The sequence below is a fragment of the Globicephala melas genome, chromosome 11, assembly GCF_963455315.2.
Source record: "Globicephala melas chromosome 11, mGloMel1.2, whole genome shotgun sequence".
Classification (NCBI taxonomy): Eukaryota; Metazoa; Chordata; class Mammalia; order Artiodactyla; family Delphinidae; genus Globicephala; species Globicephala melas.
Window position 1 is genome coordinate 70,477,292 of NC_083324.2, and position 15,422 is coordinate 70,492,713.

The following is a 15,422-nucleotide window of genomic DNA, read 5'->3' on the forward strand; positions in this document are numbered from 1 at the left end:
CCCAGCAGAGCCACCATCCAGTGGCTCCATTCATGTACAACGTCCACCATATAATTAATATTCTTGAGAACCGCTGTGTGCCCAGCTCTGGGCTGTGAAAGATCCAGAGAAATCAAAGATGGTTTCTGAGTTCAAGTTGCTTTAGTCTATTTGGGGAGACAGGGAGAGACACATGGAGAGGTGAAGGGTGGGGAGGCCAATGATGAGGGGGAGACTAACAAAAGGAGGAGCAATCAGGGTGGGCTGGAGGATCAGGGCGGGGGGGGCATGTAGGAGGAGCAAAAACTTTTGCAGGGACTTAGGATAGTGGAGCTGGGAATTGGGGGATGGGAGAGAGGTCACAGCAAGGTTGGCCAGGGTATGATGGGCTTAAAAAGGCCAGCTGGTAAAATCGGAAACAACCCAGACTGTCCAGCTAACAATGACTGGTTAAATGAATTATGGCATATTCACACAATGGAATAATAATGCAACTCTAAAAATGAATGAGTCAGCCGACTGTGTCCAGTTATCTACAAGATAAACTGATAAACTGTTAACAAAACCGTGTCTGTGTGTGTTTGTGTGTGTGTGTGTGTGTGTGTTACCATTTGGGGCAGGATAAGTGTGATCATATTTGCTTGTATTTGCACAGAGAAACTATGGAAAGATACATAAGAAACTAGTAAAAGTAGTTACTGGGGGGATGTGGGGGGAACTGGGCAAATGGAGTGGGAGGGAGAATTTTCACTGAACACCTTTTTACAGTTTCTAATTTTCAAACCATGGTAAATATATTTGCTGTTTAAAAATTAAAGAAAAGGGGCTTCCCTGGTGGCACAGTGGTTGGGAGTCCGCCTGCCGATGCAGGGGACGCGGGTTCATGCCCCGGTCCGGGGGGATCCCACATGCCGCGGAGCGGTTGGGCCCGTGAGCCATGGCCGCTGAGCCTGCGCGTCCGGAGCCTGTGCTCCACAGCGGGAGGGGCCGCAGCAGTGAGAGGCCCGCGTACCGCAAAAAAATATATATATATTATAAAAGTAAAAATTAAAGAAAAAAATAACTCAGCAGGAGAGTTTAGTCTAGAAGTGTGGACCACCACGAACCAGCAGCCTCTGCATCATCTGGGATCTTACTAGAAATGTAGGATCTCTGGCTCCATTCCAGACGTTGGGTAACCTCTCTGGGTCTCCTCCTGTTCTTCTGTAAAACAGGCTATTAATTTAAGGCCGTTATGAGATTCAGTGATCTGTTGCATTAAGGTACCCAGCAGAGGATCTGTACTTTAACAAGACCCCCAAGTGATTCAAGAGCATGTGAAGGTTTGAGAAGCTCAGGCCTAGAGTCAGTGGTTACCAGACAATGGAGCAGGCAAGGGTGACTGGTGGTAACAGCTGTGTATAAGGATCATCTAGCAGCTGGATGAAGGGCCAGGAGAAGGAGAAAGTGTAGGCTGAGGGGCTAAGAGAGGCTGAGTAATTGATCGGTTAATTGGTTAATCAGTTGGTATTGATTCAAGCAGGAGGGGATGTGGACACCATGCCGGTGGTAGAAACAGAAAGTAAAGTTGTTAGTTTGTGGGACATTTCTTAGGAAGAAAGGAAGGGCTTGGTAAACAGCTCGCATATAGGGAAGTAGAAAAAACGACAAGAACTCTGACCCTGTTTCCTCATCTGTAACATGGGAGTAATAACAGTACCCCCATCTGAGGGTTGTTAAGAAGATTAAGTGAGATAAAGGATGTGAAGTGCTGGCACAGGGCCTGGCACCCAGGGGCCACTCCCCAAGTGTTTGTTCATTTCTCCTCCTTCTGGTCCCCTTGCTTTTGGGGTTAGTTTTGGTCGGGGATGGAGGGAAGGGGGGAACGAGAGTGGCCCACGAACACCAGGAGGGTTGGAGGCTGCTGAGTCCGGACAGCAGGGCTCTCCCTGCCCTCACACCACCCATTTCACCCCGATTCCACTCCCACGTTGGTGCGTGAGGGGTGGGCAGCTTTGGAGGCTGAGTTCTCTGGAGCAGGCTTGGGGCCTGATTCTCTGTCCAGCTCAGCCTCCCAGACCGTTGCAGCCCCGCTCCATCTAATGACAACACCTCACACCTGCTCCCCCAGGACAAGAAACAGCCAAAAGCCCAATCCTGTGATTAAATCTCGGCTCAGCAATGACTTAGTCACCTCCAAGAGCCAACTTCACTGGCCGGCTCTGGAATGTGGGGTGGGATGAGGGCCGGCAGGTGCAGCCTCCCCAGAGACCCAGCCAGGCCTTTGTTAGAGCTGTGGTCTCTCCTCCAACAAAGCCAAACACTCCTGGCTGGAGGAGTGCACTCTGAGTGGGGGGAAGGCAGGCTGAGAGACCCTGAGAGTCACCTCATTCCCCGACCCATGTCTCTGCGGCTAGCTCTGCAGGGGCAAAAGTCAAACCTCCCGTCATGCCAACTCCCACATGCCACTGAGCTGCAGCTCACCTCGTCCAGCCCCGTGTTCCAGGCTGGAGACACCTTCTACCAGACCAGCTCCTGAAACTGTCCCCTTCAGCCTGCAGGGCAGGGTGGGCTTCAATCCCCCCCAACCTCGGCCTTCCTCTGGGCTGGGCAGGTGCCAGGATATGTGATCAGGCTGAGAGAAAGTCTGGCTGGTGTGGAATCCTACATCCTGAGAAGGGGGTCAGGGTCATTACCTGGTGCCTAAGAGTGTGAGGATCCAAGGTCCAGCCCTGGGTAGGGAGTGGTGTGTTAGGGGGTGCTGGGGAGAGACTCATTTCCCTTTGTAACCGTGGGCTCTGTGGATGGGACCATGGCATAGTGGGAAAGACCCTTGCTGGGGAATAGGTTTGAATCCTGACTGTGCCGTTTAGCAAGGGTGTGACCTTGGCTGAGTTACCACCTCCCTCTCTGAGCCTCAGTTTGTTCATCTGTAAAACAGGGGCTATTAATGCAGGTTTTTATGAGATTCAACGAGATAAAGGGTTAAGATGCCCAACAGAGTCTTGACTCATGGTGATTCCTTAGGACCTACGTGCTCCTGCCCTGGTTCCCTACCCTGACTTTGGGCATGGAGATGCTAAACAGAGAAGAGCAAAGACAGAACAGAGGCCCTGAGAGTCTGCACAAGAGCAGTACCAATTCTACAAAGAACCTCAAGAAGGAACATTACACCGGGGCCCAGGAGACAGGGTGGGGCAGGTGTCTACAAGGTTACCTCGAAGGCCAGACCAAAACATCCCACTGTAAAACACATCCCACCATCTGAAATCATGTGTCTATGTTTAAAAAAAAAGATTGTTAAGTACAAAAGCAAAAAACCAAATTTCATGTAGATTGTGACTACAGGTAGATAAAGTGTATTTGTGAATGGCCAGGGGTTAGCAGGAAACAAGACTGTGGAGATGGCTCAGGGGGAATGCCAGGATTACATGTGGGATTTTTACTTTTCAGTAATGTGCTCTGTTGGTAGATCATTTGTTTTAACTTAAAATTCTACAAATAATAAAGAACATAATTTAGCACAGAATACATTTTCTTTTTTAAAAGACCACTGGATGGGGGTGGGGGTGGTGTGTGGAGATGTGGAGTCTAGTGGCTCTTCTGCCCCTAACCTCCCGTGAGACCATGGAGCCTTCCTGAGCCTCAGTCTCTCCATCTGTAAAATGGGATGGCGGGCTCCAATACTCAGGTGTAGTTTCTCATCTCGTTAAAGTGCTCATTGGCTTGCAGAGCAGAGGCAGAACAGCATATGAGGCTGTCTGGCCCTCCTGTATAGGGCGTCTCTGAGGAAAGTGAGGTGAGCACTGGGATACAGGAAGCATTTCCTGGGCATGGCTGTCTCCTCTGCACCAGTCCTGTGCTCTGGTGTGGGAGGTCTAGCCTTCAAGATCAGTCCCTACCCTCTAGGAATCAGCACAGCCCTGCAACACTTTTCACTTGTTCTGGAGACCAACACTTGAACAGGGACTTTGAGCCCTGGGTGCGTTTCCATGCGACCTCTCCTGGGTCCAGCTTTTGTGTGTGTGTGTGTCTGTGTGTGTGTGTGTGTGTGTGTCCCTGAGACCTGGAAGGATCAGCAGCTGCAACTGCCATTCACTGAGCATCTTTTCTGTGTCAGACACGGGGGCCGAGTGTATTACGTGCATTAAGCCACTACCATCAAGTCAGCCCTGCAAGGAAGGGACAATACACCCATTTTATGGATGGAGAAAAGAAGATTTCAAATGACATCTACTCATACTCTATGACCAGTCAATTCTGTCTTAGGAGTAGGCCCCAGAGAAACCTTCACCCTGGTCCATAAAGGGACATGGATGTGATGTCATTGCAATGCTGTTTGTGGGGATGGGGAACTGGAGACACCTGGGTGGAGAAGGGATACACAGCATTTGGAAGCAAGTAACTAGATAGCAACACAGATGGATCTTAAAAAACAGAATGTAGCGATCAAAGTAAACAACAGAATGAGATCTAAAACACACAGAACCACTTACGTAAATGAACACTACTTGCACACAAAACAATATATATTTTGCAAACACATATGAACAAGAAGATACTCATTAAGCACATTTGAATGGTTGCCTCTGGTGGGGGTGGGTGGAGAGCATGGCTGGAGACTGGGGATAAAGAGGGAAAATTAATACAAGAGAGGAGGACTTCATGGACCAGTGGTGATATTGCAGCATGAAGTGAGTTGTAGGAATAATTCAGCCACCTGTACTTGAAGTCCAGCAAGGGAAACTCAAGTAAGGATCAGAGAGGTTAAGTAATTTGTCCAAATCACACAGCAGGTAAGGAGGAGTAGAGAGGATGCTTAAATAAGCAGGCTACCTCTAAGTAGCCTGCAAGGCAGTAGCAGGACCCTGAAAACCACATGCCTGCACCTCAACAGCAGAGGTGTGTGTGTGGCAAGGGGTGGGGGTGGTCTCTGGATCTTCCTGGGCTCCACAAGTCAGCCCTGAGTCTCACTAGCTCTCCCCATCCTTCCCAAACACCCACTGAGCGCTGTGGGGTACAGATCACCGTCCTCACCTTCCAGGAATTTTTTTTTTTTTTTTGCGGTACGCAGGCCCCTCACTGTTGTGGCCTCTCCCATTGCGGAACACAGGCTCCGGACGCTCAGGCTCAGCGGCCATGGCTCACGGGCCCAGCTGCTCCGCGGCATGTGGGATCTTCCCGGACCGGGGCACGAACCCGTGTTCCCTGCATCGGCAGGCGGACTCTCAACCACTGCGCCACCAGGGAAGCCCACCTTCCGGGAATTTTGATGAGGAATAAAATGATCTCACGCTGGGAGTGCAGCAGAGAAGTCAGAAAGGGTGGGCTTCCAGGAGACAGGACTGATTCCGTGCTGTCTGCGGCTTAGAAATGATGATAACAATATAACTCAGCACCTACCATGCAGCAGGCCCTGCTCCAAGCTCCCGTTCCCTCGTTCCCACCCTCTCCCAAGCAAGATATCATCTGCCCAGAGCCTTGGAGATCCCCGAACAGAGGCTCTGGCAGGGCTGCTCTTCCTCCCCTTCCTCCCTGCCTGCCTCCGCTCCTGGCCTCTCCCAGAGTCCTCAGAAATTAGGGGTCATTACCATCAGGGCTCACACCTGATGGTCATTACCTCAGATCGCACAATCTGAGCAGAGCGCACAAGTCACCCACACCTCAACCCCCAATCTGCCTGTGGGTCCCAAAGTCTACCCCGTGCCCGACAGTCAGTGCTATTCCAGGAAGGAAACAAGCCCTCGGCCCAGCCCAAGCCAGTGGGCTGAGGGCAGGAAGTCGCCAGCTTACTTGGCCTCTGCCACCCTGGGCCTCCACCTTTCCTCCCCCACTGACCCAGGGAGAAGCCCAGGGCACTCCTGCATTTCTGACACATTCCTGGAAGGCGCCCACCAAGTCTGGTGTTGGGGAGACGGGACCCTAAGGAGGTGTGTGTGGGGAGGGGTCAGGTTTTGAAGATGGGGAGAGGACAGCCCATTCAGCCACCTACCCCTCAAAGCAATTACCCACCCAAACATAATAAAAACTAATAGTTATTGAGTGTTCACTCTGTGCCAGGTACTGTCCTAAGTGTTCTGCCCAACTCTATTAGTTAGGGACCTTTAGCCCAACCATTCTACAGATGAGCAAACAGAAGTACAGAGAGGTCAATTACTTGCCCAATGTCACACAACTGGTGAAATGGTAGAGCCAGGATTCAAGCTCAGAAAGTCTGGCTCCTGGGCCTGCAATCCCATCCTCTATACCACAGCAACCCACCATCGATCCACTCATTGACCATCTGCCCATCCACTCAGCCATGGCCACCCCACCCAGCCACCTGTCTACTCACCTATCCATCCATCCCTTCATCTCCTAACCCCCTGTTTGAAGTGGTCCAGGAAAGGGAACAGCAAATATTGAATACAAAGGCTTAGAGGGGAGAGAGCAGGGCATTTAAAAAATATATTTATATACACATTTATTTAGGCTGCACCAGGTCTTAGTTGTGGCACGTGGAATCTTCGTTGCGGTACGTGGAATCTTCGTTGCGGTATGCGGGATCTTCAGTTGCCATGCAGGATCTTCTGGTTGTGGCATGTGAACTCTTAGTTGCGGCATGCATGCGGGATCTAGTTCCTCCACTAGGGATTGAACCTGGGCCCCCTGCATTGGGAGCGCAGACTCTTACCCACTGGACCACCAGGGAAGTCCCAGGGCATGTTTAAGAAAGTAGCTACTGCATAGAGTGAGGGAAAAGATAACAAGAGATGAGACTAAGAAGGTGACCAGGGCTCAAATCAGGAGGGTCTGCCCATCCACCATCTATCCACCTGCCCACATCCATCCACCTGCCCATCCACTCTCCCACTCCTTTGTCTGTCCATCCATGGGTTCATGTGTCCATCCATCATCCATCCATTCATCCATCCATCCACCCATCCATTCATCCACCCATCCTTCATCTCTGTACTTTTTTTTTGTTTTTTTGCGGTACACGGGCCTCTCACTGTTGTGGCCTCTCCCGTTGTGGAGCACAGGCTCCGGACGCACAGGCTCAGCGGCCATGGCTCATGGGCCCAGCCACTCTGTGGCATGTGGGATCTTCCCGGACCGGGGCACGAACCCGTGTCCCCTGCATTGGCAGGCGGACTCCCAACCACTGCGCCACCAGGGAAGCCCCATCTCTGTACTTTAGAAGGCAGATAGAAAGAGAGGAAGAAAGGGAATGGAGAGTTGGCTGGGTACATTTATTCCCCGTCAGTGATTTCTTGTGAAATTATGAGAAACATGAGGGTTCCTGGAGGAATATTAGGACTGCTGGAGGCACCTGAATAACTAGGATGCTTTCCTCCTCTCTCCACTCACCCCACTACCCACAGCTCAAAGGTCCTGGGAATTGTGGGAAGAAGGAAGTGCAGAGTGAGTCAGTATCAAGGTTGTAAGACCCATCCAGACCTTGAAACTTCAGCCCTCAGCCCTGCCCCTGTATCTCCTTAGGAAGATAGAAGGAATTGTGTTGTCAAAGAGGGGTCACAATGCCCCCAGCCCCATATAATTCTCCCTAACTTGGCATCCCAGTACCCTCTCAAGAGTCCCTGAAAACCTCTGGAGCCCCTGGGCCCCAGAAATTCCATCTGTTCACCAAGGAAGGCCCTGGTCAAGGATGTCCCAGGTAGGATGACATCACAGTGTTGGATTAGTGCAGCCCAAGGTCACAAGAAGTTTGATTGGCAGAAAGGAGCATGAAGGCCCCAGCCAGGCCCACCTGTGAGGCTGGGAGCTAAAGGCCTCTTACAAAAGGCTTAGGTGCCAGTGACACTGCCTGACTCTTGTTCCCCAACTGTGGAGCTGTCACTGTCTCCCGGGAGGAGGGGGAGGCAGGCAGGAGTGGGCTACCATCAATTCCTCTGGTTCCTGCCCCTTCACTTCCCCGAGAGGCTTCCTGGACTGTTAGTTTGCACGGCCCCATCTCCTAGGCAAACTTGTGACACGTAATAATGCTGGCAAACGTTTACTGAGTGCTGAAGAGGTCTAGGTACCTTGCCGAGAATATCTCATTAATTCACGGTAACCCTATGAGATAGATTCTCTTGTTATTCCCACTTCATAGATGGGAAAACAGGCACAGGGGGAATTCCCTGGTGGTCCAGTGGTTAAGACTCCATGCTTCCACTGCAGTGGGCACGGGTTCGATCCCTGGTTGGGGAACCAAGATCCTGCACTCTGTGCGGTGTGGCCAAAAAAAAAAAAAAAATTTGCGGAAGAGCTGGTACCCAGTGGGTGGTGGAGCTGGAATTTAAATTCCAGGCCGTCCTGCTACAGGGCCTCCTGAGGGAGCTGAGACCCCCGCTAGGCCTTCCCATTGACTCCCTTCAAAGTCCCCCTTGTCCCCACCGCAGGCAAATATGTGCTCATAAAGGTTCAGGGGAGTGTGTCGACACCTCGGTGTAGGAGCCGGACGAGGCTGATGATAATTACCATTTGCTTTTACAGCTCCCGAGACTCATCACCCCCGCCCCCCGCCACACCACAAGCTGGTGCAGTAGATAGCCTTATTAGCCCCATTTTGCAGATGAGGCAAGTAAAACTCAAAGAGGTTCAGCGACTTGCCCAAGGATGCCTGACCTGTAAGGGCAGAGTCCGGTCCTGAGCTCAGCCTTCAAACTTCAAAGGCCAGGCACATTTGCAGTACCGGTGCCCTGGGAGCCTTCACCAGCTGCCTCACCCAATGCTGTTGGCACTTTCTTTTTTTTTTTTTTTTTTTGCGGTACGCGGACCTCTCACTGTTGTGGCCTCTCCTGTTGCGGAGCACAGGTTCCAGACGCGCAGGCTCAGCGGCCATGGCTCACGGGCCCAGCCACTCTGCGGCATGTGGGATCTTCCCGGACCGGGGCACGAAGCCGTGTCCCCTGCGTCGGCAGGCGGACTCTCAACCACTGCGCCACCAGGGAAGTCCTGTTGGCACTTTCACAGGGCACAGGCCTTCCCTGAAAAAGCGAGGTGTTAATGGTGGAGTGTCAGGCATGGGCTAGGCCAGCAGATGGGCAGGGGACCTGAAGTATTTGGGCAGACAGACATATCACAATGAGGTCTTCTTGCCCTATTCAGAAAGTGGCACCCTTGAGTCTCTCTCTTCCCCATTCTACATCCTGGTACAAGGGGAAAACATACACACTGTATATCTAAAAGGCCTTGGTGGAAGTCATAGCGGGAGGGGGTCAGATTCCTTCTTTTGGCTCTAACTCAAAACCCAATTGAAACAGGGTAGTGCGATTCAGAAGGGAGGGAAGGGGCTGGTGGGACCCTCTCCTTACCCTTTAAGCTTCATTGCCCCACCCCCCATCCCCCATAGAACAGGAGGAATGGGAGGCTTAAGGCTGCAGGAAGCAGATAGGGGAGATGGGGATCTTCCTTCAACCTCTAAACCCGTTTTCTCAACCTTGGCACTCACTACTGACCTTGTGAGCCGATCATTCCTTGTGGGGGTAGGGGTGGGGATGTGTGGCTGTGTGCTGACCTGTGCAGTGTGGGATGTTTAGCAGCGTCCTGGCCTCTAGACACCAGTAGTGACCACCAAAAATGTCTCCCGGCATTGCCAAATGTCCCCTGGGAGGGGGGAATACACCCAGTTTTGAACCACTTCTCTAAGTCTCACACACACACACACACACACACACACACACACACACACACACACACACACACACACACACACACACACACACACACACACACACACACACACACACACACACACACACACACACACACACACACACACACAGAGTGCATTTGACAGGGAGGACCTCCTGAGAGGGGAGGAGATGGTTAAATGAAACCAGATGTTAACCTGGAAAATATGCAGTCGGGCCCCACCCTCCCTCCTGGGCTGGCCGGATGGGGTGTTCTCAGCCCTCTGAGCTTAGTCACCTGGAGCCTGGCTGGGCCCCCGGAAGGGGCAGGGCAAGGCTGGGACTGCCTGTGCCTCCTCCTCCCCCCCTCCCCTCCCTCCCCCTCCCCCCCTCCCTCCCTCCCCCTCCCTCCTTCCTTCCCCCTCCCCCTCCCTCCTTCCTTCCCCCTCCCCCTCCCTCCCCCTCCCCTCCCCCTCCCTCCCCTCCCCCTCCCTCCCCCCTCCTCCCCCCATCCACCTCCTCTTCCACTCCCCCTCCACCTCCTCTTCCACTCCCCCTCCTCCTCCTTTCTCTCTTCCTCCTCCCTCTCCCCTTCCCTGGGGCTGTCCCTCTGCCCCGGTTTCTGTGTGGGTCTAGTCCCTGGATGTCCTGGGGGTCCTGGGTCCCCCTAACCAGGGCCCCAAGTGTAGGGGCAGCAGCAGCAGCTGGGGCATAACTGACGGGAGACCCAGGGCCTGGGCTGGGGTAGAGAGGGAGGGGAAGGTTCAAATCCCGGTTCCTGCACTAACTGGTCACTAGTCGTGCGACTTCTTCAAGGTTCTTACACGCCACTCACTAACTGTGTGAACTTAGGCAAAGTTTAGATTCCTCTGAGCCTCAGTTTCTGCATTTGAAATATGGGAGTAACATCTCAAAATGGCTCTTCTGGGTTTTTGCAGAGCTCAGTGGTTAGCACTTGGTAGATTCTCAATCCTGTTAGCAAAGAGCGTTGCCCTTCCCCCTGTAGGAAGATCCCCCCCGACCAACTCTTCTGAAAGCACATGCCTCTGTCACCCCTCACACCAGCTCCCGAGCCTCAGGTGCAGGGTCCAGGTGGCCAAGACTGCTGGGGAGCAGGGGCTGGTAGGGGGTGGGGCCTCTGCAGTTCCTTCACCTCTGTGGCCACAGGATGAGCCTTCCCGGGGTGTCAGGAGGACCAGAACCTCAGAATCATGCTTTTTTTTGGGGTGTGTGTGCTGTGTTGGGTCCTGTTGCTGCGTGCGGGCTTTCTCTAGTTGTGGCGAGTGGGAGCTACTCTTCGTTCTGGTGCACGGTGTTCTCATTGCGGTGGCTTCTCTTGTTTTGGAGCATGGGCTCTAGGCGCGCGGGCTTCAGTAGTTGAAGCATGCAGGCTCAGTAGTTGTGGCGCAAGGGCTTAGTTGCTCCACGGCATGTGGGATCTTCCTGGATCAGGGCTCGAACCTGTGTCCCCTGCATTGGCAGGGAAATTCTTAACCACTGCGCCACCAGGGAAGTCCCCAGAATCATGCTTAACATGGAAAAAACCCAAGCCACTTCTGTGGCCCAGGTAAGGAAAATTCTGCAGGGCCAGTCCGTCAGCCTCAACACTGAGGATAAAGAAATTGTCATGGACTCTATAGCAGTGATTCTCACTGCCCTCAGGAGGCACTGGCAATGGGAGAGACATTCTTGGCTGTCACAATTGGGAGGGGGGGCTACTGGCATCTAGTGGGAAGAGGCCAGAGCTGATGCTAAACATACTTCATTGAAGGACAGCCCCACAGCAAAGATTTATCCAGCCCAAAGTGTCAGTGGTGCCGAGACCTGGGAACCCTGCTGCCCAGGGTTTCATATTTGTGTTCATGTGTGTAGTGTCTCTGTTACTTCCACACCCAGAGCCTGGTTCACAAGAGGAGCTCAGGAATCGTTTTGCACGAAAGGATGGAGCAACTGCTGTCACATCCTCAGCTGCACTAAGAGCGAATTCATAGAATAAACCTCACATTCGCGGTGTGTCATCCTGTCCGTGCAGGGTCCACAGACCCGGAACCAAAATCCAGCATTCAAAACCCCGAGTGTCCCTGCCAAACTGAGGCGCTGGGCTGCCCTCTCTCACCAGTGAGCCTGAGGGCTGGGGAGGGGCCACCCTGACTGCTCGCCTGCCGCCCAGCACCCCTGGCAAGGGCTCAGCAAGGTGACAGAATGAGGACAGAAATGCATCGGCAGGCCCTGCCCCACAGAGCTGTGGATACGGCAGTACACGCTGTGGAGTACAGGGTGTGGTCCCTGGGGTCAGCCAGGCCTGGGTTCCCGCTGCAGCCTGGCTCCTTACCAGCCACGTGACCCTAAACACGGGAATAACCTCCTTATTTCAGTTTTCTCAATTACAAATGGGGCTAATAATATACCTTCCTTAAAGGGTTAATGTGAGGAGTCACTTAAAGAGTTTGGTGCAGTGCTCATAAATGGCGGTGAAAAACGATCGTTGATTATCACTGTCATACCTCATTTCCGGTGCTTGCCCCTCTGCTTGTAATCCTGCGTCCCAAGGCTGAGCCTGGACGAGTCTGGGAAGACTGCTGATGGCTTGTGCACTCATCCCTCTCTCCAGCTTATCTCTGTGCCAGCACTGGGTTAAGCCCCAGGGACGCAGGTGAATAGGATGTGGTCCTGACCGCTGGGAGCAGTTTACGGGCTGTTGGGACATTAGCAAGAGCCCGGAAGGACCACAATTTGGGATTAAGATGAGGCAAGCACGGCACCTAGGGCGCAAAATATTGTAAGGAAACACCCACCGTGCCCTTGCACGAGTCCGAGTGTACCTCCTTAAAATGTACACTCTTGCCTCACCCTAGTCCCAGCCCAGCAAAGGACCACATCCCAAGAGGAGGGCCTGACGGCACAGAGGAGGGTGAGATGGGGGCAGAGACTGCAGCATCTGAGGCTTCCTGGAGGAGGTGTCATGAGGGCTGCTGGCTTGGAAGGATAGGGAGAATTTTGAAGTGCAAAGCTGAGGGCATGTATACTGCTGGGTAGGAAGTTATGGGAGCAGAGACTGCCTTGGAGAAAAGCCCTGGGCAAGTTTGAGTTGGGCAAGTAGTTTGTAAATTAAATGCGAAAGAATGTACATTATGACTTGGGTATAGGGGGTTTCTTTTGTAAGAAGGCAGGGGTTCAGCTTCTAGTAGCTGTGCAGCTAGGGATTCCCTCCCAGTTCCCTGGGGCCTCAGCAGAGAGAAGATGGGTTCCCCTGAGATTTGTAGCCTGGGGGAGTGGGACAGAGCCGCCTGACACTCAGGCGTCTCATCCTTTGGGTTGGACCGTCACGGCTATGAAGATCCCTAGTGAAGGGTATCCAGTAGCTGGGAGATCGTGTGGGGAGTTCAAAGGTAAGTACGACGATTCGGTCACAGGATGGCCAAGGTGTGTGGTGGACAGAGGAGCCAATAAATGTCAGTACCATGTGATAAAGGTGGCCATGGGGCCCTCCTAGGAGGGTGGACCTCCATACCCAATCAACTGAGAGTGGTTAAGTAGAGCAGGCATTGTTGGGTAGGAGACACACTCTGTAACAATGAGAGGTGTTCTGGAATAGAATGGGCTGGCTGGCTGCTGAGAAGGCCAGCAACCTCTTACTGGAATCCAATTATGTTGAACCAATAGTTATCGAGTGCTCACTCAATGCCTTGGCCTGGAGTACGAGAAGGAATAGGATTTTAGAGGCTGCTATGTCAAGGGTAAGGGTAAGAGAGCACTGCTTTTTAAGGGGCTCAGGGCTGAACAGGAAAGAGTTTCCCTGATGGGTGGGAGTGAGGGCACACTAGTCTGGGGGGACAGCCTGAGCTAAGACGTGACCCCTGGAAGGACCAGATGTGACCAGGAAGTCACAGGCAGACCGTGACTGAATACAGGATTGGGGGAGCCCTGTCCTTACAGGTCTTGCCTTCCAGGGTGGGGGCCTTGGCTTTTACTTTCTGGGCAGCAGAGAGCAAAAGATGCTTTGAGGACAAGCCATACGTTCTGGCCATTAATATAGAAAGATTAATTCGGTGTGAGTGTGAAGTGCAGGCTGAAAAGGCAAGAGATGAGGAAGCAGAAGCCTTGGTAGAAAGCTGGAGTAACCCTGTGGGAGAGGGGATGGATGCCTGATGGAGCGGTGGCAGAGGACAGGGAGAGGAGGATGTGGGGGACATTGATGGACAGACTGGATGCATGGGAAAGGAGTTCCCTGGTGGCCTAGTGGTTGGTTCAATCCCTGGTTGGGGACCTAAGATCCTGCAAGCCTGGCGGTGTAGCCAAAAAAAAAAAAACAAAAAACGACTGGATGCAGGGGGAACGGGCAGGGGCTGGGGGCGGTTTGAGGAATAACTCCCAGGTTCACAGCCTCTGAGCTGGCCTATGTCTTTAAGAAGCAAACTGAGGTCTGTAGAAGCAGGGTCAGGTCAGTGGACCTTGAAGGCCTTTCCCTACCTGGAGGTGTCTGGCTCCAGGGCCAGCAGAGCTCCAGGGCGGCTCTGTGGGCTTCTGACCAGTGCCCCTGTCCCCTCCCTCCTGCCTCTGGCCCTCGCGGTCAAAGTCCCGGTGTCCGATGCTCCAGCTCTCCCCTTCTTTCCTTCCTCCCAGGACTCACAGAAACCCTCAGTACTCAGCCATGGGCCGAAGATGCCATCAGGCAAAAAGGTGAAGGCTCCACGCTGTCCCCTGTCCAGGTCGTGGAAGCAGGACCATGAACAGACTCTGGCGGAGGCCTATGTGCCAGTGGTGGTGGACCCCAGGGGGCAGAACCCGAACAAGCTCAGGTTCAATTTCTACACCTCCCAGTACTCCAACACCCTGAACCCCTTCTACACCTTGCAGAAGCCTACCTGCGGCTCCCCGTACCGCCGGGACACCGACCACACCCGCAAGCGCTTCGACGTGCCTCCTGCCAACCCGGTCTTGTGGCGCTCGTAGACCTGTGCCAGTCAGAAGCCCCCTACCCTGCACCCTCACCCCCATGATCCCGGGTCCCAGAGGGGAAGGGCTGCTCCCTCCTGGAGGAGCAGAAAGTGTCTGGGCTAGGACGGCTGTGCCCTGCCCACTGTCAACAATGGCAAAGGAGGTCTCACTTCTCAGCAGCAATTAAAGTTTGTCCTGCCTTTCCCTGGCATCTGAATGGGTGGCCGTGGGTGGGTAGACTGAGGCCACAGGGGTATCGTAAGCAATGTTATGTCCAGAGGTGCCTGAAGACTTGGAAAGACTTGATTCTCATCACCTCACCCCAAGAGTAACCCCAACTCCCCCTCCAGAGCCTGAGTCCCAAGCAAAGTCCATACTGGCCACGCCCTCCCCGTGGCCCAGGCTTGGCAAGCCATCCAACAACAAGAAAGAGATACATCAACTGACCATGACAGGGGGTTGGAGCAGCCCCTGGAGAATGGGGAAGTCCTGTAGGGAGCAAACCCGGTCTCCAGGGGGCCTCCTCTCCAGTCCTAGTTTTACATAAAACCGCCTCTTCTGACTTGTAATTTGTTGGCGAGGGATGGATTTCCCATCTCAAGTCTCACCTCTGGTCCAGCAGAACTGACTCTGAGGTGAGGTAGGCCATGGGCCATGGTTCATGGAGAAGGGGGATGAAGCCAGAGGGCACTTGACTCATGGCCTGACTGAGCTCTGGTCACTGCCACCCAGGTCTGGATCCAATGGCCTGCCGGCACCAGCTCAGACCAGCCTGTGACAGCTGACTGTGGACATCTCCCAACTCCTCAACCAGTGACTTCCTGCTGGTAGCTTGAAATCAGCCGTGGTGGAAGTGTTTACACCACGGAAACCAGCAAACACCTATAAAGTGGGGTTTCTTTTTTTCCA

General features: G+C 53.3%; 1 protein-coding gene across 1 annotated transcript; it reads left to right on the top strand.

The window, feature by feature from the left end:
- Positions 1-13,171: 13,171 nt before the first annotated feature.
- On the top strand, positions 13,172-14,528 carry CIMIP3 (ciliary microtubule inner protein 3). Its single transcript, XM_060308272.1, has 2 exons — positions 13,172-13,318; positions 14,199-14,528. Exons 1-2 carry the CDS (start codon positions 13,172-13,174, stop codon positions 14,526-14,528), a joined length of 477 nt encoding a protein of 158 aa, XP_060164255.1.
- Positions 14,529-15,422: the final 894 nt, after the last annotated feature.

Coding starts and splice junctions, on each gene's coding strand:
- CIMIP3 (XM_060308272.1), top strand. CDS start 13,172: ATGGGCTGGCTGGCTGCTGAGAAGGCCAGCAACCTCTTACTGGAATCC. Junction 13,319..14,198: donor CTGCTATGTCAAGGGTAAGG/GTAAGAGAGCAC, acceptor CCTTCCTCCCAG/GACTCACAGAAACCCTCAGT.